This window comes from Phoca vitulina, unplaced genomic scaffold (genome assembly GCF_004348235.1).
Source record: "Phoca vitulina isolate PV1807 unplaced genomic scaffold, GSC_HSeal_1.0 scaffold7, whole genome shotgun sequence".
Lineage (NCBI taxonomy): Eukaryota > Metazoa > Chordata > Mammalia > Carnivora > Phocidae > Phoca > Phoca vitulina.
The window spans coordinates 40,821,372-40,846,876 of NW_022589710.1; the positions used below are offsets into that span (position 1 = coordinate 40,821,372).

General features: G+C 45.0%; 1 protein-coding gene and 1 non-coding gene across 4 annotated transcripts in view; one reads left to right on the forward strand and one right to left on the reverse strand.

Moving 5' to 3' along the window:
- SUSD6 (sushi domain containing 6) overlaps window positions 1-25,505 on the forward strand; it is a 93,003-nt gene that overhangs the window by 20,630 nt on the left and 46,868 nt on the right. For 2 of the 3 annotated variants that reach the window (XM_032405415.1, XM_032405413.1), the window contains one exon: window positions 20,183-20,387. In XM_032405415.1, coding sequence (XP_032261306.1) covers window positions 20,267-20,387 — 121 coding nt within the window. In that variant the 5' untranslated portion in view covers window positions 20,183-20,266. Of the gene's footprint in view, window positions 1-10,188; window positions 19,905-20,182; window positions 20,388-25,505 lie in introns of those variants that run through there. The other variant, XM_032405416.1, reaches the window with a different exon arrangement.
- Window positions 9,417-9,523, reverse strand: LOC116633361. Its single transcript, XR_004299650.1, has one exon. It is a non-coding gene; the product is annotated as a U6 spliceosomal RNA (small nuclear RNA).

Genomic DNA, 25,505 nt, shown 5'->3' on the forward strand with positions numbered 1-25,505 from the left:
CACACACACACACACACACACACACACACACCCTCTCCACCCAGAGGTTCCTTGTGGCAGATATGAAGGAATTTAGGACGCAAGGTACCCATTATGGTCCCTTTGTTGTATTAGACCAAACATTGCTTTTCAGCCCCTGAGTAAGTCTGGCACTGGCACTCAAGGCCAGGATTGTACTTGGATATGAGGTCAGAGGTGGTATCCAAGGGCATTTGGGACAGGAAAGAATTCTGATCTTGAGGATGTTTTCATCATACTGATGCTTTAAGGCCTTGGAGCAGAGGTTTGCCAGGCATCTAAATGAGGTTAGTAAATGGGCTTAACTCTAGTGCCCCTTAGCCTCTTTCCACAGTTTCCACCAGCTAGCTGGTTGTTGGCATGCATCTTTGTTTTGTTATGAGAAGAGGAGGAATTCTGCTTTGCAGTTGAGTAACTGTGCCTTCTATTCAGATTCTATAGCGGGTTACACTCGCAAAGCTAATGAGTACTTCCAGGGTGCACACACGGATCCAGAGTGGGTGGGTGGCAGGCTGGAGGCTGAGGGACCTTCATAGAGCAAGTGCTGTTGAAGGCAGATATGACACTAAGGGCAGCTGTGCCCTGAAGTTCCAGTGGCTTGGCCCCCTGGCTGCTGGCCCATCCCCCAAGGCGAGGCCAACTGAGGCCTTCAGCTTCTCTAAAATGACTGCTTCCCACAGCTCGTTTAGTATGATCAGCCAGATGAGGGGTGGGCTTCCTGGGGAAAAGGGTAGGAGAGTCTTAATTAAGCTTGCCTGGTTTGGCAGTCACTCAGACTCATCTCCTGTTTCTGTGTTGACTGATTGTCCCCTCCAGTTTTCTGAACAGCCCTCCTTCATTTCCAAGGAGGGGCCCATTTTTGCTAAACCTTCCCTCAAAAACAAACAAACAAAAACTCCACAAAAACTACAACCTACCTTGATTATTGCTGTGTGTGCCTTCTGCCTCTTTTCCAGCAGAGGCAGGTAGCCACTCTTGCTTTTTCATGAGTTGCTACTGCCACGCTGGAGTTCCTGGAGGCTGATGCTGTGGAACTTCCTCCTCCGGCAGAGGCCTGGACATGAGCCGAGCCTTGGGTGCTCCGAATGGACAGAGCACAGTGGAGAACAGTGCTGGGGCTGGCACTAGGTCTGATGGAGCTCAGTGGTTGGATTCTGATTGGGGGATATTTGAGGGCACTCTGCTTAAGTGAAGAGGTAGGAGAACTGAGTTCTGCTTCAGCCACCAGCAAGCCATGTCCCTGGGCAAGTCATGGCCCCTTTCTGGACCTCAGTTCCCCTCCTAAAATGGATAGATTGGACTTTACAAGATGACCCCAAGACCCCAGGTTCCTTTAGACAGTAATGTGTTAGGATCCCCACACAGACCCATGAGTCTGCTCCTGGTCAGGGTGACCAGAGGCCAAAAAGGCAGAAAAACTTGCACTTCCCAGTTCTCTTTTGCCTCCAGGCTTTTGCACATGCTGTTCCTCTCCCTGGAGTGCCCCTTCTTACAGTCAGTGTCAGTTTAGACCACTGTTTGCCCCTGTACTGGTGGGGTGCCCCTGCTCTGTGCTTCCATATCCCTCGGTGCTCAGCACTTATCCCACTGTGTTAATGTCTGTTTCCTTGTGCTTCCTGAGGACAGAGACCCTGTGCTGTCACCACTGCACTCCCAGGAGGCCGGTGCGGTGCCTGGAATGTGGTATGTGCACGCAAATGCCGAATGATTAAATGACCCCTCCTGGGCCAGCACACCCAGTGCTCTCAGGGAGCTGTTCTGGCTTTTCCCCACCTTACCAAGCCCTCTTTCTGATGAGCTGTGTGTGGGTGCAGGAGAACCTTGGATAATGCTGAGAGTTGTTTTCTAGGTTCATCTCAGTGTGGCAAAGCATTAAGTGATGTTGCCACCCCGCCCTGGGGGTGCTCTTTCTCGGTGTTGCTTTGACCTGGGATGGATCTGGACTTTGCCCTGCTCTTCCCCATCTGCGGCCCTGATGGTGGGGCAGGCAGGCACGTGCAGATTGCTGTTGCTGCCAGCTGCCTGGGGCTGGACCATCTGCTGCTGGTGACAGTGGGTAGGGTGAGGGGTGAGCAGCAACCTAATCTCCTTCACTGCGCGGACTACTCAGCAGAGTCCAGCCCCCTTTCTCCCCACATTTTGTCTTCTGTTCCAGTGCTCTGTTATGCTACTCTTCATTGAGGTCTTGCTTTTGTTCCAGCTGCTGCCCCCCACCACTGTGCTAGGAGAACCCTTGCTGCGTTTTTGTTTACTCTGTGTGTGTGCCTTGCCCTTTAGCCCGAGCCCCCAAGAATCTTTATGTAATGTAAGACAGCCGCAGCAAAAAGAAAAAAGCAAAAAACAAACTTTAGAAATGAAACCTTGGACCCCTGTTGGTCTCTGTTCAGATGTAAATGATGAGACTCTTCCCATCAGAGTTTGTACCTTTGGGTTCACCCCCCCATTTTCTGTCCCTCCTCCCAGGGAATCTTTGAACAGCGGGGGTGGGCTGAGTCACCTACAAAAGCTCTAATTTTGCTTGTGTTTTAAGTCTTGCCTCTTTCTGGCCTTGTGTGGATGTAGGAAAGAGGCAAGTGGAAAGAAAGTAACCAGTCCCTGTCACTCTTGATGACTCTGGGTTTGGAGGTTTTGAGCTGGGGGTGGGGGTGTGTGTGTGTACGTACGTCCACATGTGCACAAGCTGCACCAGGAGGTGGGATTAGGGGGAATGTAGACAGAGTCTTAAAGTCATCTTTACCAAGTGAAGAGGTGACAGTGCAGAGAACAGAAGGGCAGCATACTCTAAACTAGGACTTCTCGAACTTGAACAAGCATAGGAATCACCTGCGGAATTTTATTACAATGCAGATTGTGAATCAGGAGATCAGGGATGGAGGCTGAGATTCCAGCAAGTTTGTAATAAGCTCCCAGCTGATTGCCCGTGCTGCTGTTCAATGACCCATAGTTTGAATAGTAAGTCTACCTCCTACCCCTCCTCCTCCTCTTAACACCGATTAAAAAGATTGACCTGCAGAGGGCAGGAGGGAGGCTAGTAAAGGACTTTACATAGTTTAAACCTGAGGGCCTGGGCTGGCCTTTCAGCCACTGTTTAGAGCCCTTTCCCATGGCCCTTGCTCGTGCCTGAGTTCCTGGCTTCTCTGGAGCTCCCCTTGGCCCAGTTTGGTTCCCACAATATAAGAACCTCTGTCCTTCAGATGGTGGGTGTGCATACTCACAGTTAAGACTGGATCTTTCCCCTTTCTCTTTGGCTTATTGTAAATAGATAAGGCCAAACCTAGCATTTCAAATAGAACTTTTAGAACTGGAGGAACTCTTAAATTATCTTTTCCAATCCCTCTGTTTTACTGAGGAGGAAACGGGCCCAGAAAAGTTTTGTGACATGTTCAGAATTAGCTAGTGGCAGAGCTGTAGTTAAAAGCCAGGTGTCTGAACTCCCAAGCTCCTCTGAGGGACTCTGAGCCCGAGTTAGGGACTATGGGAGGATCAAAGTATTGTTCTGGGGACAGGTGTTAGGACAAGAGGCTTTCTAGCGGTGTGAGGGAATTTTACACTATTATGCACAACTAAGGTAGAACTACTGGCATCTGTTACAACTCAGCATTCATTCACTTATGCCAGGGTTTTCACCTGCAGCACTGTTGACATTTGGGGCCAAATAATTCTTTGTTACGAATTCTTTGTTTTCTTGAATTCTTTGTGAAACATCATAGGATGTTTAGTGGCCTCCCTGGCCTTTACCCACTAGCTGTCAGTAGCATCGCCTCCCCCGAAGTTAGAACAATCAAAAATACCTCTAGATGTTGTCAGATACCATGGGAGGGGGCTAAAATTGCCCCCAGTTTAGAACCTCTAGTTCAGGCAACAAGTATTTTTGGAAGGAGGGTCCCTCTTGGGCACCTACACTGGGGTTTTTATGGTGTTTGTTTGTTTGTTTGTTTTAACTGTATGTTGGTCTCAGGGTTACAAAGGGCATTTACAGTTTAGTTTACAGTTTAGTGGGGGAGACCAGACCAGCCAATGCATGGGACAGATAAATTGCCATCTTTTTTTTTATTTTATTTTATTTTTTTTTAAAGATTTTGTTTATTTATTTGACAGAGACATAGCGAGAGCAGGAACACAAGCAGGGGGAGCGGGAGAGGGAGAAGCAGGCTTCCCGCTGAGCAGGGAGCCCGATGTGGGACTCGATCCCAGGACCGTGGGATCATGACCTGAGCCGAAGGCAGACGCTTAACGACTGAGCCACCCAGGCGCCCAGATAAATTGCCATCTTAATAGTCCTTCCAGGATGCAGAGCTGCAGGCTGGACTCTAAAGAATGTGGTGCCAGCCCAGGGTACTTAATGAGGAGATTCTGCTGCCCTGGGCTGGATTGCATAGCTTAAGAATTGAGTAACTCTCATTCATATCTTTATTCTTACCTGCTTCTGCTCAAGCAGCGCTCTTCATTCTGGAAAAACATTTCATCTGAATCTGTAGAGGTCAGTCAGGCACATTAACCAGCAGATATGTATACCTGAAGGCCAGCGCCTACTCAGGCCTGATGCTGGTAAGGCTAACTCGTTCCTTAATGAGACTTCCTTCTTATTTCTTTTTTTTTTTTTTTTTTTTTTTAAAGATTTTATTTATTTATTTGAGAGAGAGAGAATGAGAGACAGAGAGCATGAGAGGGAGGAGGGTCAGAGGGAGAAGCAGACTCCCTGCCGAGCAGGGAGCCCGATGCGGGACTCGATCCAGGGACTCCAGGATCATGACCTGAGCCGAAGGCAGTCGCTTAACCAACTGAGCCACCCAGGCGCCCTTCCTTCTTATTTCTAACTTGATTTTCTTTTGCTATGGGGTGAATCCTCTGATGGACCTTTCTTGTCTCTTTACCATTGTGTTAAGCAATATTGATATAAGTCTACATAAGAACTACAGACTTTAATGTTCTGAATATGTAGGTATAAAACATGGTTAAGTGCCCCTCTGTGTGAACCTAAGAAAGGGTCTTTACCTCTTTTCATTCTTCATAGGATACTGTACTTAGAAATGTTTTTAAGGCCGCTAAACACTTCCTCCCTCCATCTTATGCTCAACACAGGCCTCCATGAAAAATGTTACTTCAGAGCACAAAAAGCATTAGTGATGGGAACTTCATAGTTTTGTCAATTTTTCCTTAACCAGTGCCAGACTGTCGTTTTTCCCATTACTTCAACATGATGCTCCATTGCCTCCTGGGTTGCATTGTTTCTGATAATAAACCTGCTATAATCCTTTGCTCTTTTGAAGGCAGTATGTCTCTCCTTACCCCTACTTGTTGCGGCTGCTTTTAACATTGTCTCTATCACTTGTTTTCAGCATTTTGATTATGGTGGGCCTTGTGTTTTCTTTTTGTCCTTCTTGGGGTTTGATGAGCTCTTGAATCTGTGGGTTTATAGTTTTCATCAAATTTGGAAGATTTTCTGCCATTATTTCTTGAAAAATGTTTTTGTGTCTACCTACCCCACCCCAACACACACACACACACACACGTTATGTGTATATATTATATATATATATATGTATGTATGTTAGGCTGCCTGATAGTGTCCCACTGTTGACTGATGTTCTGTGTATATCATTTTGGATAGTTTTTGCTCTGTTTTTGAGTTCATGATTTTCTTCTTCTACAGTGTCTAATCTGTTAATGCTATCCTATATATTTTTCCTTAAGATATTTATATTTTTCCTTCTAGAAGTTCAATTTGGGTCTTTATTATCTCTTCCATTTCTATTGTCATCATGCTCATGCCTTCCTCTATCTCTTGAACACATGGAGTATATTTATAATAGATTTTAACATCCTTGTCCACTAATTCTATCATTGGGTCAATTTTATGCCTATTTCTATTGTTTCATTATTCTAGTTATGGTCATAGTTTTCTGCCTCTTTGTGTTCCTCTTATTTTTTTTTTTTTTTTATTTGAACCTAAATATAGTGAGTTTTGTTTTTCTGGGTGCTGGAACTTTTTGTATTCCTTTCAATACTTTTGGGCTTTGTTCTCAGAAGCAATTCAGTTACTTGGAATTTGTTCGATCCTTTCATTTCAAGGCTTGTTTTCTCGCTTTGTTAGGGTGGGTCCAGAACAGCCTTTAGTCTAGGGCTGGGATGGTCCCACTACTAAGGCCAAATCCTTCTGAAGATTGCATCTGATGCCCTGTGTATTAGGAGATTTTTCCACTTTGGCCAATGGAACATGAATATTTCTGGCTCTGTGTGAACTCTGGGGGTTTGCCACCTACTTCTTTCCGTTCATTCTTTCCCTAGCATTGCTAATTTCCTCACACATACGCACAGATGAGTACTCAGCCAAAGGCTCAAGGGGATCTCTCTACAGATCTCTGGGGCTTTTTCTCTTTGTGGCTTCTTTTCAGTTATTTTGCCCTGTAAATTCTAGCCACGTTCGTCTCCCCAAATTCCCAACTCTGTCTCTGACTCAGTGAGATTGTTGAATTCTTTCAGATTTCTCCTCTCTACTCTGAATCCTGGAGGTAGGGCACTAGTAGGGTTCACTGCATTGCCTTCCCTTTACTCAAGGATCACTGCCATGTGCTGCCTATCGTTGAATGTCTGAAAACTATTATTTCATATGTTATATCTGACTTTCTAGTTGTTTAAGGAGAGAAAATAAATCTAGTCCCTGTTATTCCATCATGACTGGAGGTAGAAGTCCCTCAGATTGTCACCTCAGACCAATTTTTAACCTTGGATGTCTTTTTGTTCACTTGTTGAAAAATGGATCCATTGGGCGCCTGGGTGGCTCAGTTGGTTAAGCGACTGCCTTCGGCTCAGGTCATGATCCTGGAGTCCCTGGATCGAGTCCCGCATCGGGCTCCCTGCTCGGCAGGGAGTCTGCTTCTCCCTCTGACCCTCCCCCCTCTCATGTGCTTGCTCTCTCTCATTCTCTCTCTCTCAAATAAATAAATAAAAAATCTTTAAAAAAAAAAAAAAAGAAAAAGAAAAATGGATCCATTGAGACAGATTTTGAGAATTCAACCAGATTTGGGTCATGTCAATTTGCCACACATTCATTGGACACCTGTGTCCGAAAAAATAGCATGGTTCAGTACCATGCTATACATGCTACAATCTGTAATTTTACCTGTATTTTAATGCTGCACTTTCTTACCAGAAGGCTGGGTGTGTGCTTCCAGGTGTTATCCTGACATGAACATGCACATATACACACACTTTGAGTCTCCTCCTTGTACCTCCTGACCACGTTCCCATTTAACCTGGGCAGCTAACTGAACTAATAGGCACAGTGGATGAACAAAGAGCAGGGGCCCAGCTGCCTGTGCATGAGTTAGGTCCAGATAGCCGTATGTGGGGAGGGGAGGAGCGTTAACTCACTTTGTGCAGTGGCCCTTCCACCTTACCTAGTCTGCCTCTGTGCCGGATACTATAATAAACTCTTCAAAAATGTGTAAGTCATGGATTCTGAAATTCTGCGAAACAGGTATTGTTACCCCCATGGTATATGTGACAAAACAGAGGCTCACAGCAGTTAAAACAGTACACCTGGGACTTGTAAGAAGTGAGAGGCAGAATCAGGATTTGAGGTTCCTTTTGTGTAACTTTAAAACCCACATTGAATGATCCTGTAAGTAACAGTTTCATTTCTCTCTTCTGGGATCCAGCTTACTTCCATGTTTTGTCTTCAGCATTTTGGCTATATATCAGCCATGTGTTTTCACTTTCTACCTCATATTGTAGTTATTTGTAAATGTGTCTTATCTCCCCCAGTAGACTGTAATCTCTTGTAGGGTATATGCTTTTCTCCATCCTTGTACCTTTCATAGAATCTAGAATATGTAGGTGCCCGATGTAGGTGTTGAATGAAGTCAGTAAGTTCCTTAAAGATATTTGTGAGGAATGGGTCCAGATGCCTTGTCTGGAGGGAAATACCAGATTCCCTCATTAATTAATGATGTTTCTTTCTCATCTGCTGTGTTTATCATAATCCCTCTTACCATCTTCCAGGGTGTAACCTGGACTTTATGAAGTTCTTTGTTTGGTACCTCTGCCTGAACTTTGACTAATTTGAGGTAACTTTTAGAGTGTGTGTTTGGAGATTTAAGGGAGTATCTGTTGTGAATTAGATTCCTTTCTTCTCAGGTCCTGATTTAGAGCCCCACATCTGGAGAACCAAATATGATTGGAGCTAGAACTGGAGCTTGTAGGCCTTGGTGGAGAGTATAAGTGGAGGCAGAGGCGTGGGACTAATCAAAGGGGAAGGAACAATAGGCAAGTTCCTGTTTCTTGTTTTTGCTTGGGGCCTCATAGTCCAATCTTGACAGCTTACAGGAAGTTTGGGTAATTTGCGAGGGAGAGGACAGGAAGAGTCATGGTTTGGTTATAGATTCAGAGGCTTCTTGGAATTTACGCAAGATGGAGGAGAACACTTGGAACCAGAAGACAGTGTCTTGTTTGGCTTAAGTGCATACCTGATTGGGGCTGCTGCTATTAAGCTTCAGGAGATGGAGGTAAAGAACATGCTCCTAGAATCCTGAGCCTGAACCAGAACCTCAGAGGAAAATAGGTAGACATTTGAGTAGAAAGGAGGAAAATGGCAGGAAGTGGGACCATATTCATGGAGAATTTTAAGGCCTGAGAGACACGAGGAAAGGTCATTTCTGGCCCTGCTGCTAGGTTGACTGTTTCTTTCCACTCATGAATCTTACAGATGTAGCAATTTTGGGGTAGGGGTGATGGGATGGAGAGGCTTTTTTGTTGCTGTTGAACACGAAGGAAGCAGGTAGCTCTTTTGATATTCCTCCCCAGCTTCTCCCTAGTTTGGCCAACCACAGCATGTGTGGGAGTGTCAGTTCAGAGTGACTCTCCAAGCTATCTGGGCAGTTCAGGAATCTTAACTAAAATCCTTGGGTTAACTGAGTAGGCACAGCTTGTAAGATACGATTTCCTTCTAGCCACCCTCCAGTCTTTCTTCTCCCTTCTTTTCCGACCCCCTACCCCCAATAGTTTTGCCTTTATTGTGTCTACTTTCTCACTTTGAATTCATGTTAAGATCAATATGATCTACCCTCACCACTCAAATGAAACTGCTCTTGATGACGTCATTAATGGTCCCGTGACCAGAGCAGTCTTCATCTTACTGGACCTTCACTGCCAACTCCCCCTACATCCTCCTTCACTGTCTCTGTCCCTCCCTTAACATTTATAATGCACAGGGCCTGGTTTCCTCGTACTTTTTGGAGTGTCTTTCATGGGCTCTCCTTCCTTGACATGCTCCTTTAAAAAGTTATTGCTCTTCCCAGGATTCTGTCCGTGACTTTCTTCTCTTCTCACTCTAACTCTCTTAGGTGAGTCCATCTATTCTGCATGATTTCAGCCATCACTTATAGGCTGCTAACTCCAAGCTCAAAGTGCTCTGCAGAATTTCATACTCATTTCTTATGCAGGGGCCATGCTAATCTTCTCTGGATTGTTCCAGTTTTAATATATGTGCTGCCAAAGCGAGCACCATACTCATTTCTAATTTGCCTGCTAGACCTTTCTACCTGAATATCCTTGAAGTAACTACAATTCAACATGTCCAAGAATAACCTGAACTCAGTTTATTACATTCTTCACTAAAATCTGCTTGTCCACCTGTGTTCTTTCTCTCCTTTGGTAGCTTTCACCATTTACCCTGTCACTTAGGCCAGAAACCTCGGCACCACCCTCTATTGTTTTCACTCATCCCATCCTATTAGTTTTTGGCATCTTCTACAGCATTTGGCACATCATGGACATCAAATGAATAAATAAGAGGAAAAGTTTATTAATTTCATCTGAATTTAATTATGGTTTAGCTAGCACTTTGGTTTTGATAAAATTGAATACCTAGGGTTTTACTGTGACTTTTGGGAAGGGCATTTGCTTTTGGCCACATTCATATTATATTAAAGGGAGGCCAGTTTTTTATTTAAAACAGGAACACTTGGTAGAGGGATTAGTCATTATTAGAAATGAATGGATTAGGGGCACCTGGGTGGCTCAGTTGGTTGGGCATCTGCCTTTGGCACAGGTCATGATCCCAGGGTCCTGGGATCGAGTTCCGCGTAGGGCTCCTTGCTCAGCGGGGAGCCTGCTTTTCCCTCTGCGTGCTGTTCCCCCTGCTTGTGCTCGCACTCTCTCTCTCTGTCAAATAAATAAAATCTTAAAAAAAAAAAAAAAGGAAATGAATGGATTGGATTGGCCACTGTGCTATCTTTTAGGGCTGCTCTAAGGAGCTGCTGACAGTTAAAAAAGAGGTGGGTGAAGTCAGAATGTTCTGGCCCAGAGGGCCTTGTCCTTGGTGTTCATGGGAGTAGAAGCAGTGTGTCATGGATGAACTTGCCACATGCTGTGGGTTTAATGCAGGAATAGGGAAGACATTTCCATTGGGGAGGGTAATATGCCCCTTTTTATTCACTGATGGATTTCCTAATCGTATCCTAGTGTTTGTGACATAAATGCTGAGGAGGTGTTTGTAACTGTCATGTTTTGCCAAGTTTATTTTCCTTCCTTTCTGTCTAGTCCCTTAAAAAAAAAAGGAGATGGTGACTTAAAATCATAGGATTTTGGAGCCAGAGAAACTCTAAAGGGAGTGGTCATCTAGCTCAACCCTTACATATTCAGAAAATAATGATAATAATAATGATAGGTGGTAATAATTCGAATACCTACCATGTTCGATGACTCATTAAATGCCAGGTGTTATGTTAAGTGCTTTGTATGTGTTTCCCAGTATAATACTTACCCATGAGATAGCTATTATTAGTGTTATTTTATAGATAAGGAAACTGAGGTCCAGAACGATTGGATAACTGCATTGGAGTTAGGTATGCTGAAGCAGCTATTGTGCAGAAAGATGAATTATCTTGCTTGCTCAAGGTCAGGTTTTCCAGTTAGAGGCAGAACATGAGTAGAATCCAGATCTCCTGACCCCAAACTCAGCATATATTTTTGTTTTGAGCTGAGAATTCATTCTTTGTGGTCATTTGTGTCTCATTTCTTGCTCAATCCCTTTTAATTTTAGTGAAATTGAATGAAGTAGAGGAAAGGGTGGTTTAGAGTTGGGGTTTGGGTGAGTTTTTTAAAGTTTATTTTTAAATAGGCAGCCTTCCCAGACTGACTGGGAATGTAGCAGAAGGCCTGAGAACCAGGAAGTGACACAGACCTGTTTATACCATCCCATTTGGGGGCCTTTGGGAAGCCTCCACAGAGATGGTAAAAAGTAAACATAAGTGCATTAGCCAGTTCTCTTGGGTTTGCTATTTTTGACCTGGAGGAGGTGTTTCCTGCACAGCTATGAGTATTTTGGAAACCAAAACCTAGCACCTAAACATCTTGATTGAAGGTATATAGATAGATATTTATTTCTCGTTACCAGACACAGCATTCAGCGGGGTCTGGCAGACAAAATTACCACCTTTTTTTTTGGTCTCTTTCTCTCTGCCATCCTTTTGGTGAATTGCTTTTCTACATTTCTTTTTCTTTCTTTGTAATTAGCACTATGCATGCAAATCTGTCCTGAGAGCTCACTAGGTATGTGCATGATTTTCAAGGTCCAGTTCAACCTTTCTCTTTCACCTCTCCCTAGTCCCACTCAGCAGTCTTTGTTCCTATCTCCTCTGCATTCTCATAGCACTTCAAACAAACAAACAAACAAACAACCCTTTTATTGGACCCTCCTAACACGTTCATGGTGTTATATAAACATAGAATTCCTTGCACGTAGACTGTGAATTCCTTGAGAGTAAGGAATTCATGTGTGCGCCACACTTCATCTCTGTGATCACCCAAGCCTTGCACTGAAGACAGCCAGTAAATATTTGCTGAATTGCAGTATAGTCACAGCAAACACAGAGCCCTAAGAAGTCAGATTTAGCAAATCAGCTTCCCAGACTTTATTTGCCCAGTGGGTATTGAAGCCTGCTCCACTCAACTCTGATGGGAACCAAGCAGAGGGGTGTGATGACACATAGATATATTTCTGGGGTCTAGGAGCCAATTATAGCCCCTTCTGCCAGGCACGTGTTTTGCTACCTGGCCCAAACTTCAGGATTCATGCCCCTTTCCTCTCCTGTTTTATGTCTGCTGTGACTTTGCTTTCTTGTATTTCCTACACAAATTATGTCTTTTGGGTTTATCTCTTTTCCCCCTTCAGTGAACAAGTAAATGTCGAGCACTTTGGGGCGTAGAACGAGGCAGAGTTGGTGGTCTCTGCAGGAATTTACTACATGCAGTAAATGCAGCATACAACAGTTAAGTAACTGTGAGCAGGCCCTAGGGAGGGATATGATTGGTTGTCCCATTCATGGTCCAGGCAGTAATGCTTTGGATTCAGAAGGGCCTTCCATGGTTGTGGGCTGAATTGATGAGTTTTCTCAGAAGAGATGCAACTAAACTTGACATTGTATTTGGAAAACAGAAGATCAGGAAGCCCTTTGCAGTAGGAAAACAGGAGGAGAATAGATTTCGGCCCCTTGGATTTGATTTATCTGTGAAATGGGGGTAATGGCACCTATTTAATGAGGTAATGAGTGTGTGTGTGTGTGTGTGTGTGTATACACATATATGTAACAAACATGTAAGCTCTGTGCCTCATCCTTCCCTACAACATGTTCAGACTGGAAAACCTCCTAGGTCCCCCTGGATACAAGTATTGCCTTAGTATAGTCACATACATAATTATTTAATTTGGGGGGAGGGAATGCTAAGTTCCTTTAAAAATATATTTTTAGAACATCATGGGGGAGAACCTTGGAGGTTCACTGACTGTGTTTTGAGCCTAGTTTCAGGGCATATGTTTCTAGCCCAGCTGAAACAGTGCCCTTTGGGAATCCGGTGGGTGCTCAATTATAGCCTTTTAGAGCAGGAAGGGGCCTTAGCCAACGTTAATTTGAGTGCCCACTGTCCCATACGCCATCCTGCATCCTTCACGTTTATCTCATTTCCGCCTCACAACAACCCAATGAAGTGTGGGTATCCAGTTTATAGATGGGAACTGAAAATAATTTGCTCTGGACTACCTAATACTATCCAAGGAGAGCAGAGATTTTGGCCCAGTCTGCTAGAATCTTTCCACGATCCCAGCCTCCCTGAGAAGCCTTAGTTGAACTGTTTCATTTTATTGATGAGGAAACAGAGGCATAGGGAGGCGGTGTGATTTGTCCTAGTTCAGCCCATCAGTCATTGGTGAAGCTGGGACTAGAGAAGAAGTGGTTTCCTGCCTTCAGGGTTGGAAATTTACAGCCTGAGCCAAGTTCCTGCTCACAGCCACTCTGCCTTCATTCTCCTTTTTTCTGTCCTGTCTTGAGTCTGTGTTGTTTTGTTCTTCTGTCCTCTCTTGAGTCTTTTCTTTCTGGGCCCCTACAGCTCTGCAGTGATCTGTGTGCATGCGTGCGCGTGTGCGTGCACACACGGACAGAGGCTGGGGTTTTTTTGTTAGAAGTTTGTTATTTTTGGAAAGCACTTTAGGAACACTGTGTATGGATGGCCTATACAAATGTGCTGGTGGATTGATGAAGCTCTAAATGGGAAAGTGGAGTTTCCTGAGTTTGCTGCAGTGCAGAGGGAGATGGATGCTGAGATGGGTCTTGGGAGATGAAGGGGGAGAGGACTGCTCATGCAGAACAAAGAGGATGGATTTAACATTTCTTCCTTCCAGTTAGAACTTTTGTTGACTTATGTTTTCAGAGGAAATATTTCTGGGCCCCTCCTATTCCCTAGAAGACATTCCAGATTCTTTAGAACTGAAAGGGCATTTGGGGATCATCCAGGCCCACCCCCTGAGGACCAGGAAGAATAATTTACTTGCCTGAGGTCAGTCCACTGTTGGTTGGTGGAGCCGGGACTTAGAGCTGTCCTGTGCATTTAGGTCCATGCTGCAGTCATCCTGCTGTTAGGTTTTAGAAGAGATGTTGGAGACTGTTAAAGAGAGGCTTAGGGTTGGGGCTGGGGTAGTGTGTCTGCTGATCTGCTCTGAAGCCTGAGGAGTATGGTAGGGGTAAAGTGTGACAACAGGAGGATGTGGGGAGCAATTCTGGGGAAACCAGACAAAGATACAAAGACTATCAAAGCAATTAAAAAAAAAACAATCTCTAACCCCTACCCTACTCTGGCTTAGGTGGCTTATGAGGAAAGCTGAGGGTTATTTTGGGATTTCTAGGAGGTGAATTTTAACAAGAGTTTGACTTTGTGTCTTTTGGGCTTTGGAGCTGGAGATAAAAAGGAAATGGATAAGGTAACATTCTGGCTGTCAGGGATCTCCAAGTCCAGTAGAAGACTTGTGCCTGTTGAAGCCCTCACATGCTGGTGGCACAAAAGAAAGGGGAAGATATAAAGGTTAACAAGATTGGAAGGAGTCACGGGGGAGAACAAAGGAAACTGAAGACCTCTAGAAGTAACTTCATTTTTTCATTTTGGAGGGAAGAGTGGGAGGCATTAAGATCTGATTGCCGTTTAGATAGCTTTTGCTGCTGTGGCCCAGCTGTTTCTGGGTGAGTAGGAGGGAAGTGGAGGAGACGTGGAAGGGAAGAAAGGGAGCAGTAAGGGAGGCCTTCCTGGCATGTTAGCCACTTCTCTTATCACACCCTCTGGGGGACTTTGGACTTCACTGAGTTAGGACTTCTTATCTTTACACTCCGTAAGGTAATTAACTGGTTAAATTCTGGTCAAGTTTCACAAACCGCTGTCTTCCCCCTCACATAACAGCATTGGGGTTGGTGAAGATGGATAATCAGAGGAGCAGACTTTCTTGTTCTAGACTCTCCACTACCACCATCCCCTTTCTGGACTAGGTCTGAAGCAAGAAAAGGATTTATGTTGGTTTTACCCATCCAGTTCCCTCTCTTAACTAACGGAGAGATGGGTCATGGTTTAGGAAATAATCTGTCCTGAAAATTACACGTAGACTGAGGCTGATCTCATAGAACTGTAGAGAAACCCACTTTGCACCTGGGAGCCAAGTTTGATAGAGTCAGGACTCTTCTCTCCACAGAGGAGAGAGCTCAGTGGAGTGTAACAGGACCCTGCTACTCCCGCAGGACCGTGACATTCTCCACAGGGGTGGGCCCCGAGGCAACCAGGCACACGGGCTGAGGAGATCTGGGCCCTGAGCTGTCTCAGGGGCAGGGTGCCCTGGCTGTTTCATGGCTGGCCCACCTGCTGCTGCTGCTTCCCTAGGCTGTGAGCCATTTTTGAAGGTGACTCCCAGGATACCTTTAATCTTTTCAGGCTCTTTGGTTAACCTGGAAGCATCTCTGGCAACAGTAAGCAAGCAAACCATGTGGACTTTGGGCTCGTGTTACAGGTTACCCTTTACTCCAGAAGCCTGTCATGTTTTCATCATCATTTTTTATGGGCAGTTTCTCAGATAGCCCTTGGCTCCTAGGCCAAGACTGTTGATAGAGGGACCCGAGTCTTGCCGGTTTACAGAGTTGTCCTTTGTATTTTGTCCCTTTTGAGCCTCACCAGAGAGTAGGGAGATAGTTAAAGCAAGCAACAGCCCCATTTTATAGATAAGGTTATAGAGGCAGAGGTGAGGTAAGTGGCTTCCTCATAATCAGAGCCATGGATCCTCATAGAGGATTATTCTGAAAGGAAATGAGTGTTCATGATGTTCAGCAGAGCACAGTCATCTAGCTTTTAATGTTCTGAGTTCACAGAGGTGGGAGAGACCAGACGCTGACCTTGAGGGCTTGACATTCTAGCTCATGGGGTCTCTTTTTACCACATACTATTGGGGCAGCAGCACCAGTCCCAAGAAAGAATATCAGAAGGATGAATGCAGATTTTCCACGACTCCTTCTGACCCCATATTTTAGAGGGGAAGAGGTGTGTTATACACAGAGAAGCTTGGATGTTGTGGTGAATTCTCTAGCTGAGAGAGACCTTCGAGCCTTTTTTTAGATGTGGAAATGGAAGCCAGGGAGCCTTCATGACCAGCCAGTTGTTTGGTGGCGGAGAGGGGACTGACTTGCAACCCTGGTTCCTCTCGTCTTACCTCTAACTTTAAATGTTACATGCCTTGTGAGGGTGGATGAGTGCCAGCTTTGAACATGAGGCTTATTAGTTCCAGGCTCCTCTTTAATCACAATTTTTTTCCAAAAATTTTTGTGGTAAAATACACGTAAAATGAAATTGGTCATCTTAACCAGTTTTAACTGTGCAGTTCAGTGACATTAAGTGCATTCACATTGTTGTACAACCATCACCACGATCCATCCATCTCCAGAACTCTTCATCTGGCAAAACCGAAACTCTGTTCTCATTAAGCATGAACTCCGTATTCCTTTCTCTCAGCCTCTAACAACCAGCATCTACTTTCTGTCTGGGGAAGAAAGGTACCAAAGGAATACTCAAGTGAAATGGATTCTTCTTCTCCTTTTCCTCCTCCTCCGTCTTCTTCTTCTTCAAGTTTTTGTGTGTTTCTCTAGGGGTAATGAATATCTAGTTAATTTGTTCTGAAGTGTTTTTCTTTTCACTTGGTCTAAAGTCACAATTCAAGGACAGGTTTTATTTTATTTTTTTAATTCTGTGTTCAAAGCAGATCCCTTCTTAAAATGATGAGATGTATATAGGTGACCCTTTCTCCACAGTAGCTGGGTTCTCCCATTCTGAGCAATACCCTGGGGTTGTAGGGCTTCCCTTATCTCTGTATTACTTCTGAAGCACTAACTCTTGGCCTAGCCTTGCATGTAAACACTCCACTGACTACCCTCTATTCATCTTTTTCCTTTGCAGAGCTCCCATTGTCATTACCCCCATCTGTTCTGCACTTGATCAGTTCTTAGGCTTCATGGTGGAATTGGTCCTTTGGCCCAGGTAGCAGCTTAAGCAGTAAGGGAGGAGTCAGGTGTTTCTTTAAAACTAAACAGGAGGTCATATGTGTGCATTTTCTTCCTAATACTATATTGGCTCCTCCCCACAGTATTCATGAGTTTGGCAAGCATTTGTTCCCTGTCTTTTCTGTTAGGTAATTCACAGTCCCTGACTTTACGTTGAGTCTGGTGAGGTGAGACAGATAAACATATAGATGTATTAACCTGTTAGAGGTATAGTCATGGCAGGGTGCTCAGGACACTTTGGGAGTTAGAAGGGGGTTAGTCCTACTGGAGGTGGGCCTGGTGTGAAGTGTCAGAAAAGAATTCCTCCAGGAGATGACCCTTATGCTGAGCCCTGAAAGTGACTGTATTCCGGGCAGGAGGAGCAATCAGGTTTATTTGAATGTCAATCAGTTTGTTGAGGGAGGAGACAGGCGGTCTGTAAGAAAACCTTGCTACCTTAATTTTATCTATTTGAATAGGTAATACATGCACAAGATACAAGGCTTAAGGAGATTAAAGGGGAATACATACAGTGAAAAATGAGTTCTTTTCCTGTTAATCACTCACTTCTCCTCCCTGAAGGCAATCTTTAGCTACTGATTTCTTGTGCATCCTTCCAGAGAGAGATTTTCCGGGCATACAGGTGTGTGTATGTGTATCCCCTTTAAAAATACATGTGTACTCACAAATGGTTTTCTTCACGTGCTAATTTTGGAAGTCGTTCCATATATGAGTACAGACTGACCTGCCTTGTTCTTTTCAAACCAGTGCACAGTATTCCATTACATGTGTGTATGACAACTTATTTAACTTGTCTCACTTCAATCTTTGTCCAGTACAAAGGATGCAGTGAATATCTTACGTCTATATCATTGCTCATGTGATTTTTGAGGACAGGTTCTAAAAGCAGAACTGATAGGTTAGAGAATGTGTGCATTTTGGGGACAGATGTTGTCAAATTGCCCTCGAAAGAGCTCCACATTAATTATAAAATACTAAATTTAAGATCTTTACCACTTGGTGCCCCCCTGCCCCGCCTCCAAAATCCTTGCCAGAGTGATCTTCCTAAATGAATTTGGTCTTGTAACTTCTCTGTTTATAATCCTGTAAGCTCTACATAGTTTTCACTGTAAAGTTTAAATTCCTTAGCTTAGCCCTTAACTCTGCTTCTGCCAAGAGTGCTGTGCTCCCATTGTTCTGTTCCACTTGTATTTGGTACCTTCTTTTTTTCCTTCTTTTTCACTAAACATACGCACTAGCAGTCAGCATCATCTCCTCTGGGTAGTCTTTCCTGATGACCTTCACTTGTGCACAGAACATCTAAGCACCACTCTGATCCAGCCTCATCCATTCACTGCAGAAATATTTGTTGTGCACGTGCTGTGATGTGGCACAACCAGGTATTATTCTCAGTGATCCACTGGTTGTTGCCTTGAGGGGATGATGACTATCTGGTATAGCTACCTGCTGTGAATGAATCCAAAATGGCAGCACCAAAGGGCCTGTTCCTAGCTGGGCATATTCTTTAACCTCTTCTGACCTTGGTTTTGGCATCTATCGGAGGAGGTGAAGCCTGATGACCTCTAAGGTCTTATTAAACTCAGGCCTTATTAATAATTACAACAGCAATAGCAGGCCGTGTTTACTGAGGACTTGCAAAGTGCCAGGCACTGCCAAGTGTTTTGTCTGATCCTGATCTTTACATCAAACCTATGAAGATGTATGGTTATTGTTCCCATTTTACAGATGAGGAAGCTGAGGCTAAGAGAATTATTTGGTCACATGGTCATAATAGAGGAAACAGATTTGAATTTCGGCATTCTAACTCGACTATTCTTAACCACATAAATGTATACACATTCCACATATTTACACACACACAATTTTGTGTACTGTTTTGGGTCACTTACAGAATCTACCCCCAGACCTCTTCAGGAGCCGTTCCTTTTCTAGAGCTTTAAAGGCTCAAGTTGGAGCCTGGGTAAAAGCTGTGGACAGAAGACTGCTATAGTCACAGCTCTTTGGGGTAGTGAGTAAGGTTAGCTCTGTTCTTGAACCCCTGGCTCATGCTCATTGAAGACCTTCATAGCTGCTTTTCCTTCATACTGAGACAACTCATGTTGCTGTTTGCAGTCACTCTCTTTAGCAGGGGATGCAGGCCTGAGTCAAGGCTTCAGACACAGATGGAAGGCAGGGCTGGTTAATATCTCTGGCAGAATCGCAGGGGCACCCTTTATTAGCGTTGTCGATGGCAGGCTCCCTTATTTATTTACATAAAGCCTTATTTATGGAGAAGGAGGTGTGTGTATGGAATTTAAAAAGGGACTGTAATCTTATTTGGAATACCTGTTATAAACAAGGATCAGTGAAATCAAATGAGTTAACTAAAATATAATAGGCCTATATCAAAATGTATCTTCAACTTCTCTGAAGGCATGTAGAAAATAATCCCTAAAAGTCTTGACCCCTGATTTTTTTTTTTTTTTAAGACTCTGGTTCCTAGATCAGATGAGATTGGGCACGTTCAGGGTGGGATGGCCGTAGACTCTGGTTCCTAGTCGTCTGGAGTCATAGTCTGAACTAGAGGCAGGGGGCGGGGGCAGTTAACAATTACAGTCCATCCTCCCCCTAGTCGGTGTCAGGTACCGTCAACAGGTGTGGCCTCTGGGGTCACAGGTGTGTCAGGTGAGCCTGGATTAATTGGTCCGTTTTTGAGGTTCCTGGCTGTGCAGTCAGCGTCACATCCTCAGGGGCTCATCCTGCCTCTGGCAGTTGAGCAAGCCTAGCCATGGGCCCTTGGCTCCCGCTGCTGCATTCCTTCTCTAGGCGGTGTATTTCTCCCTTTAAGACACGTGTTCCCTATTTTTTTTTTTTCCTTTCGGTTGGTTGAACTCGCTCTGAGTCCAAGTGGCCAAGGCAAAGCCTGACTCAGGGGTGTAGCGCTCTGTCAACAGCTGCCTCTCTCCTGCTCTCTGTTGGAGGCTTGGAGGTGGTGGGGCAGAGCCCAGGCAACTTCTGAAAGCTCTGTGGTGCCTGACAGATCTCCAGGTGAGCCTGCACTTGTCTCCTTGTCCTGTCTCAAGGATCTGGCTCCTGGATGTGGGTGCTGATGGCAGCTTGCTGCAGGCCTCGGCATTTCCCCAGATACACGTTGAAAAGCCACTTACGTGCCTGTCCTTTCTTGGCAGCAGGAATTCATTTACTAGAATTCTTTCAACTTTGTATGTGATTATAGCTTCCTTACCAAAGTGCCTACTTGCAACAAACTTATGGCTGAAGTTTTCACTTACGTCTTTGTTTTTTTGTTGTCCTGTTTTTTTTTATAGGTAAATCTACCCGTGGCTGACTTTAGAATTCTTACTTCTGGCTTTTAAATTTTTTCTTTTTAAAATAACTTGGACGGATAAAAGATGTGCCATGGCAGGATAGCACCAAAGAGCACCGCAGCGTTGGCCGTGGCCTCCGCGGGACATGGAGTGTTCCTTCCACTGGTGATCCTTAGCACCCTCCTTGGAGACAGCCTTGCCTCAGGTGGGTTCGGGCCTGCCTCTTTGGGGGGGGAGGGAAAAGACTCGTCCCATTGTTTCTCCCAAAGCTGGAATAGGGGACTCTCCTATCTAGCAGCCAGTTGCAGCGAGAGCAGAGAGGAGTGGTGGGCTTTTGTGCTGTGGAATAGCAGGGGGCCAGTCCTGGGGGTGTGGCAGTAAGGGGCCTCCTGAGCCAGCTGGAGGGAGGGGTGTGTATGAACATGCTGGGGATGACGTTATCGGCCCTCTCCCCACAGCTGGAGTCACAGGTAGGATGGAGCTGTAGGGTTCAGAGCATGATAGGCAGCAAGGGTGCAGGTTTGGGAATCAGACTGCCCGTGTTCTGAGTCCAGTGCTCCTGTTGCTGGCTCTGGGACCTGAGCAAATCTCACTTCTGTAAGCCTTTGTTTCCTCAGCCCCAGAATGGGATAATACTAGTACCTACCTGGGAGGGTGGTTCTGAAGATTGTTTAACACAATAGGTGCTTCATGATTGTTAGCTTTTTTTGTTTGTTCCTTGTCTTTTTATGTTTTCTCTCAGAATAAGTAGAGTTGAGGTATTGTAATTTAGTGAAAGCAGGACCTGGTCACTGACACTCTAAACTTTGTGATCTTGGGCAAGCCACTTAGCCATTCCGTGGCTCAGTTTCTCCATTTATCAAATGAAGGGGTTGACCTGGATACGTTTAAGGTCATATCCAGTTCCCTCTGTCTATATTTTCATGATTCTAAGGACTTTCTGATTGAAGCTGGTGAGCTGCAAGAGCCCTAGCAGGAGCTAGAAATGCAGCCGTGAGCCTTTTTGAGTTTGTATGATCCTTATTGCCTTCCACAGTGCTCTGAAGACCCTTCTAGGTTCTCTTCATGTGGTCCTCTAGACCTGGCGTTCTTTTAGGAAGGGGCATATTTGGGTATGTACCGTAGGCCTCTGGCTGATGCTAGAGAACCTCTGTAGAGCCTCTGTATCTGTGAGCACCAGTAGGGGTCTCAACTGATTATGATTTTTAAAAAAGATTTTATGTATGTATTTATTTGAGAGAGAGAGAGAGAGAGCATGCACACACACAAGTGGGGGCAGAGCAGAGGGACGGGGACAAGCAGACTCTGTGCTGAGTGGGGAGCCTGATGCGGGACCCGATCCCACAACCCTGAGATCACGACCTGAGCTGAAATCAAGAGTCGGACTAAGCCACATGTACCCTTCAGCTATCATGATTGAACTCAACAGTAATGCGGCCCCTACCAGACTTCATTAGATACATAAGGTGGCAGTTTTCTTTGGACAGTGTTCCCTGGAGAGGGATCTTAGCTAGATTCTGGAAAGGGACTTGAAGGATGGGGGCAGTGTGGTATATTGCGGTGTATAGAGTCCCCATAGCTCAGTGCTCTCTCTCATTCTCTGTCAACTCCCACCACCCACTTACCCAACACATACAGATAATGGTGCAATGAACTTCTGGGAGAAATAGTCACGCACTTGTTTTTGCATTGTAGCCTTCTCCACCACCCACGTACAGATTTCCTCTTCTACTGCCTCCTCTTCACCCTGTTCTGACACTTAAACCTTTCCCATAAAGCCTAAGACCTCTTTGGCTGTGAGGAGCTCCTAGCATAGCCAAGGAGGCCATTAATGATTGGGACCCCACAGTATGGGCATTGTGGCTATATGAAGTTCCAAAGGAAAAGAAGGCCAGAATCTACCAATGTACAACCAGATGAAGCAGGGCTTACGTTCACAGGGCTTGCAGCACAGCCAGAGGTGGTCTCTAGAAGTGGTAGTCACAGAGCCACAGATGTAAAGACCCTGTCTTGTTCACCATTGTATCTCTAGAGCAGAAGTTGGCAAGCTATGGTCCCTGGACCAAATCCTCCCTGTATGGCCCGTGAGCCAAGAATGGTTTTATATTTTTAAATGATCGGAAAAAAAATCAAAATATTTCATGATACAGAAAAATTGTAAGTTCACATTTCAGTGTCCATAAATAAAGTTTTATTGGAACATAGCAATGTTCATTCATATATATTTTGTCTGTGGTTGTGTTTGTGTTAGAGTGGCAGTGTTGGGTAGTTGTGACATAGACTGTGTTGCCCCCAAAGCCTAAAATATTCATTTGGCCCTTTATACAAGAGGTTTGCCACCCTACCCCTAGCCCAGAATAAATGGTTCTCAATAAGGATGTGCATGAATGGAATGACTGTCAGAGCTAGGATTTTAGAGGTCATGTACTTGCCTAGGGTCCTGGGGCCAGGACCAGAACCTGGCTTAGTGCCTGATACACTACCAAGACCGCCTTCTTCCCAGGCTCCACTAGGGAAGCTGTCCCATTGTGTGACCTGGCAATATTAGGGCAGAACATCTGCCTTTGGTTTCTGAAGTCTTTAGCCTCTTTAGCTTCATTAAGCCATTCCACCTACTGGCACCCTCCTTTTTTATGGGCTCCACCTCTGCCTCCTCCCATCTCCCACCCCATTTTCCAACTACCCACACCTTCCCAACTTCCCATCCAAGGTCTGAATTCAATTATCAGGGACTGATGGTTTCAGACTGGCTGGATAAAGGGATTATTATTCTCCAGTGTGGAAAAATGTATGTCTGTAGTGTGGGCTCAGAGCAGGATGGAAAAGTTGGCTCTGTAGTTTTTTTCCCTCCCCCATCTGTACAGAATTCTCCCTCCCCTGCCACTCTCACTGCCCCCCCCCCCCCCCCCCCCCCCCCCCCCCCCCCCGCCCGCCAAGTCTTTTCTACTCCCCGTAAAACGTGTACTGGCACAGAGCAGGATGCAGGCAGGGGAGGGGGTGGTCCCATTACTTAGATCCAGTGCACCACGTTGCTGCCAGTGTGTTTCCCTCTCTGAAGTGGCTTCTCAGGGAAGGAGGCACCCACTCCTTGGCCTGAAACCTGAGCACACCTGTATGGCTGTGCCTGCCATAAGCAGCTTGCGAGACAGGCTTGCCAAAAAACCAAGACTTTCAGATACTCTGAAGTCGAGGAAAGGCAGTTCAGTTCAGGAAAGGTCCCCTTTTCCTCTTGGTGCATATCTTACCTGCTCCTGTAGCTGCACCTGAACACCCACTCCAGAACATTTTAAAAGGAGGTGCTTGTAAAATACACAGCCTTTGTTACCCAGTGGGCTCTAGTAGACCTTGAATGTGCTTGTGTGTGCATGCACACTTGTGACTGGGAGAATCCCACTGGACATAGTTAAGTGGGCATCTTGTAGGGGGGCAATTCATCTGTATCGTCTCTGGTTATAAATACCACAGTCACCCTTAGTCTTGGTCATAATTGCTCAGGTGTAGAAGAAAATAATCATGTAGGAACAGGCACTAGAGAGTTCTGGTGCAGAGTTGTGCCATGATTGAGGTTTAGTTTTCCATCTTGGTTTCAAGAGGCAGTAGGTCCAGCTTCCCTCTTGGTCATTCTTTAAACAGAGATGGAGAAAATTATTGAAAGTTTTCCTTTTGGGGCATGGCAAAAAGAAGCATATCTTATCTTTACACCTGGTTCACACCATGCATGCAGAAGATGAGAATTAAAAATAAAATCTACGTGCAGAGTACCCAGCGTGCCTCTTTTCTTGGGCTAGAGAGGAATTAGGGTCCCAACTATGTAGCAGCCTCTCCCAGATCTCACAACTCCTTCCTTTTACCTGTGATTTAAAAAAAAAAATTTATTTATTTGAGAAAGAGAGAGAGCATGAGCAGCAAGGAGGATCAGAGGGAGAGGGAGAAGCAGACTCCCTGCTGAGCAGGGAGCCCAGTGCGGGGCTCCATCCCAGACCCTGGGATCATGACCTGAGCTGAAGGCAGACTCCTAACTGACTGAACTACCTAGGCGCCTTTACCTATGATCTTAAGAAACTTGCTTTATTAAAAAAAAAAAAAAGAAAGAAAAAAAGAAAAAGAACGAAAGAAAAGAAACATGCCTTATAACCTTAGGCAAATCACTTGACCTCTTTGTGTCTCCTTCAAAACGGAAACAAAATCCTTAAGGGTGTGAGGTTGGTGTTGTGTAGACTAATAAAAATGATTGGAGGGCACTTGGCATATAAAATGTGCGGTGTAATTCCCATATAATGACAACAACAGAGTTGGTACATGACCCACTGTTGAGTCATGCTGGGCAGGAGATTTTTATGCAGATGACATCCTTTGCTGTCTTTAAAAAAACAAAACTAAAGATGCAAAGTCATTTATTGTGTTGAGGATAAGGAAGTGGGACCAGGTGTCTGACTTGACCAGTTGAGGAAGGATTGGTTACTTCTGGAACCCCTTTGCCTTCCAGAAAGCTCATGTTTGCATAGTGTGATGGTCTCCACCCGGCCACTTGCTGACTCATGTAAAAAGCTTTTGATTTTCATTCTCTCCCTTTCCTGAGGATATTTACTGAAAAAAAAAAAAAACTCTGTATTTTATTTGTTTCTGATTTTTTTTAAGATTTTATTTTGAGAGAGAGAGCACACACGAGCTAGGGGGAGGAGCAGGGGGAGAGGGAGAAGCACACTTCCTGCTGAGCAAGGAGCCAGATGTGGGGCTTGACCCCAGGACCCTGGGATCATGACCCGAGCCAGAGGCAGACATTTAACCCACTGAGCCACCTAGGTGCCCCTGTTTCTGATTTTTTTCCCCCTTAAAGTGTTTCCATGACACTATAGGCCATGTTAAACATCACACAAGCACCTAAAGCAATTTTAAAATAGCAGGGAAAGCAGCCATTTACATTTCTATGCAGCAGAGTGAGAAAGCCTGGCAGTTAGTGTTCATCAAAGATGGAAAATGTTGAGAACAAGGCGCTCAGAGGTATGATGCGGCTTTGGCCCTTGAATTTGCTGTGGCTGGGAGACGTTGGCAGGTGGCCCTGGCTCACCTTGCCATCTCTGAAGGGACCTGGGGTCAGAGATAATGTACAGTGAGCTGAGAGGAGAGGACAGGCAGGAAGCTGATGCATATAGAGTATCATTTATATGTCAGGCTCTCTGTGTATCATCCCATTTAAAGCTCTCAGAAAGGCTGTGCACTAGGTGGTCATGTAACCATTTTACAGATGAGAAACTGAGGCGGAGAGAGGTTACATAACCTGCTCAGAGGCAGGCAGTTGTCGGTGGGGAAGCTTGCTGGGATT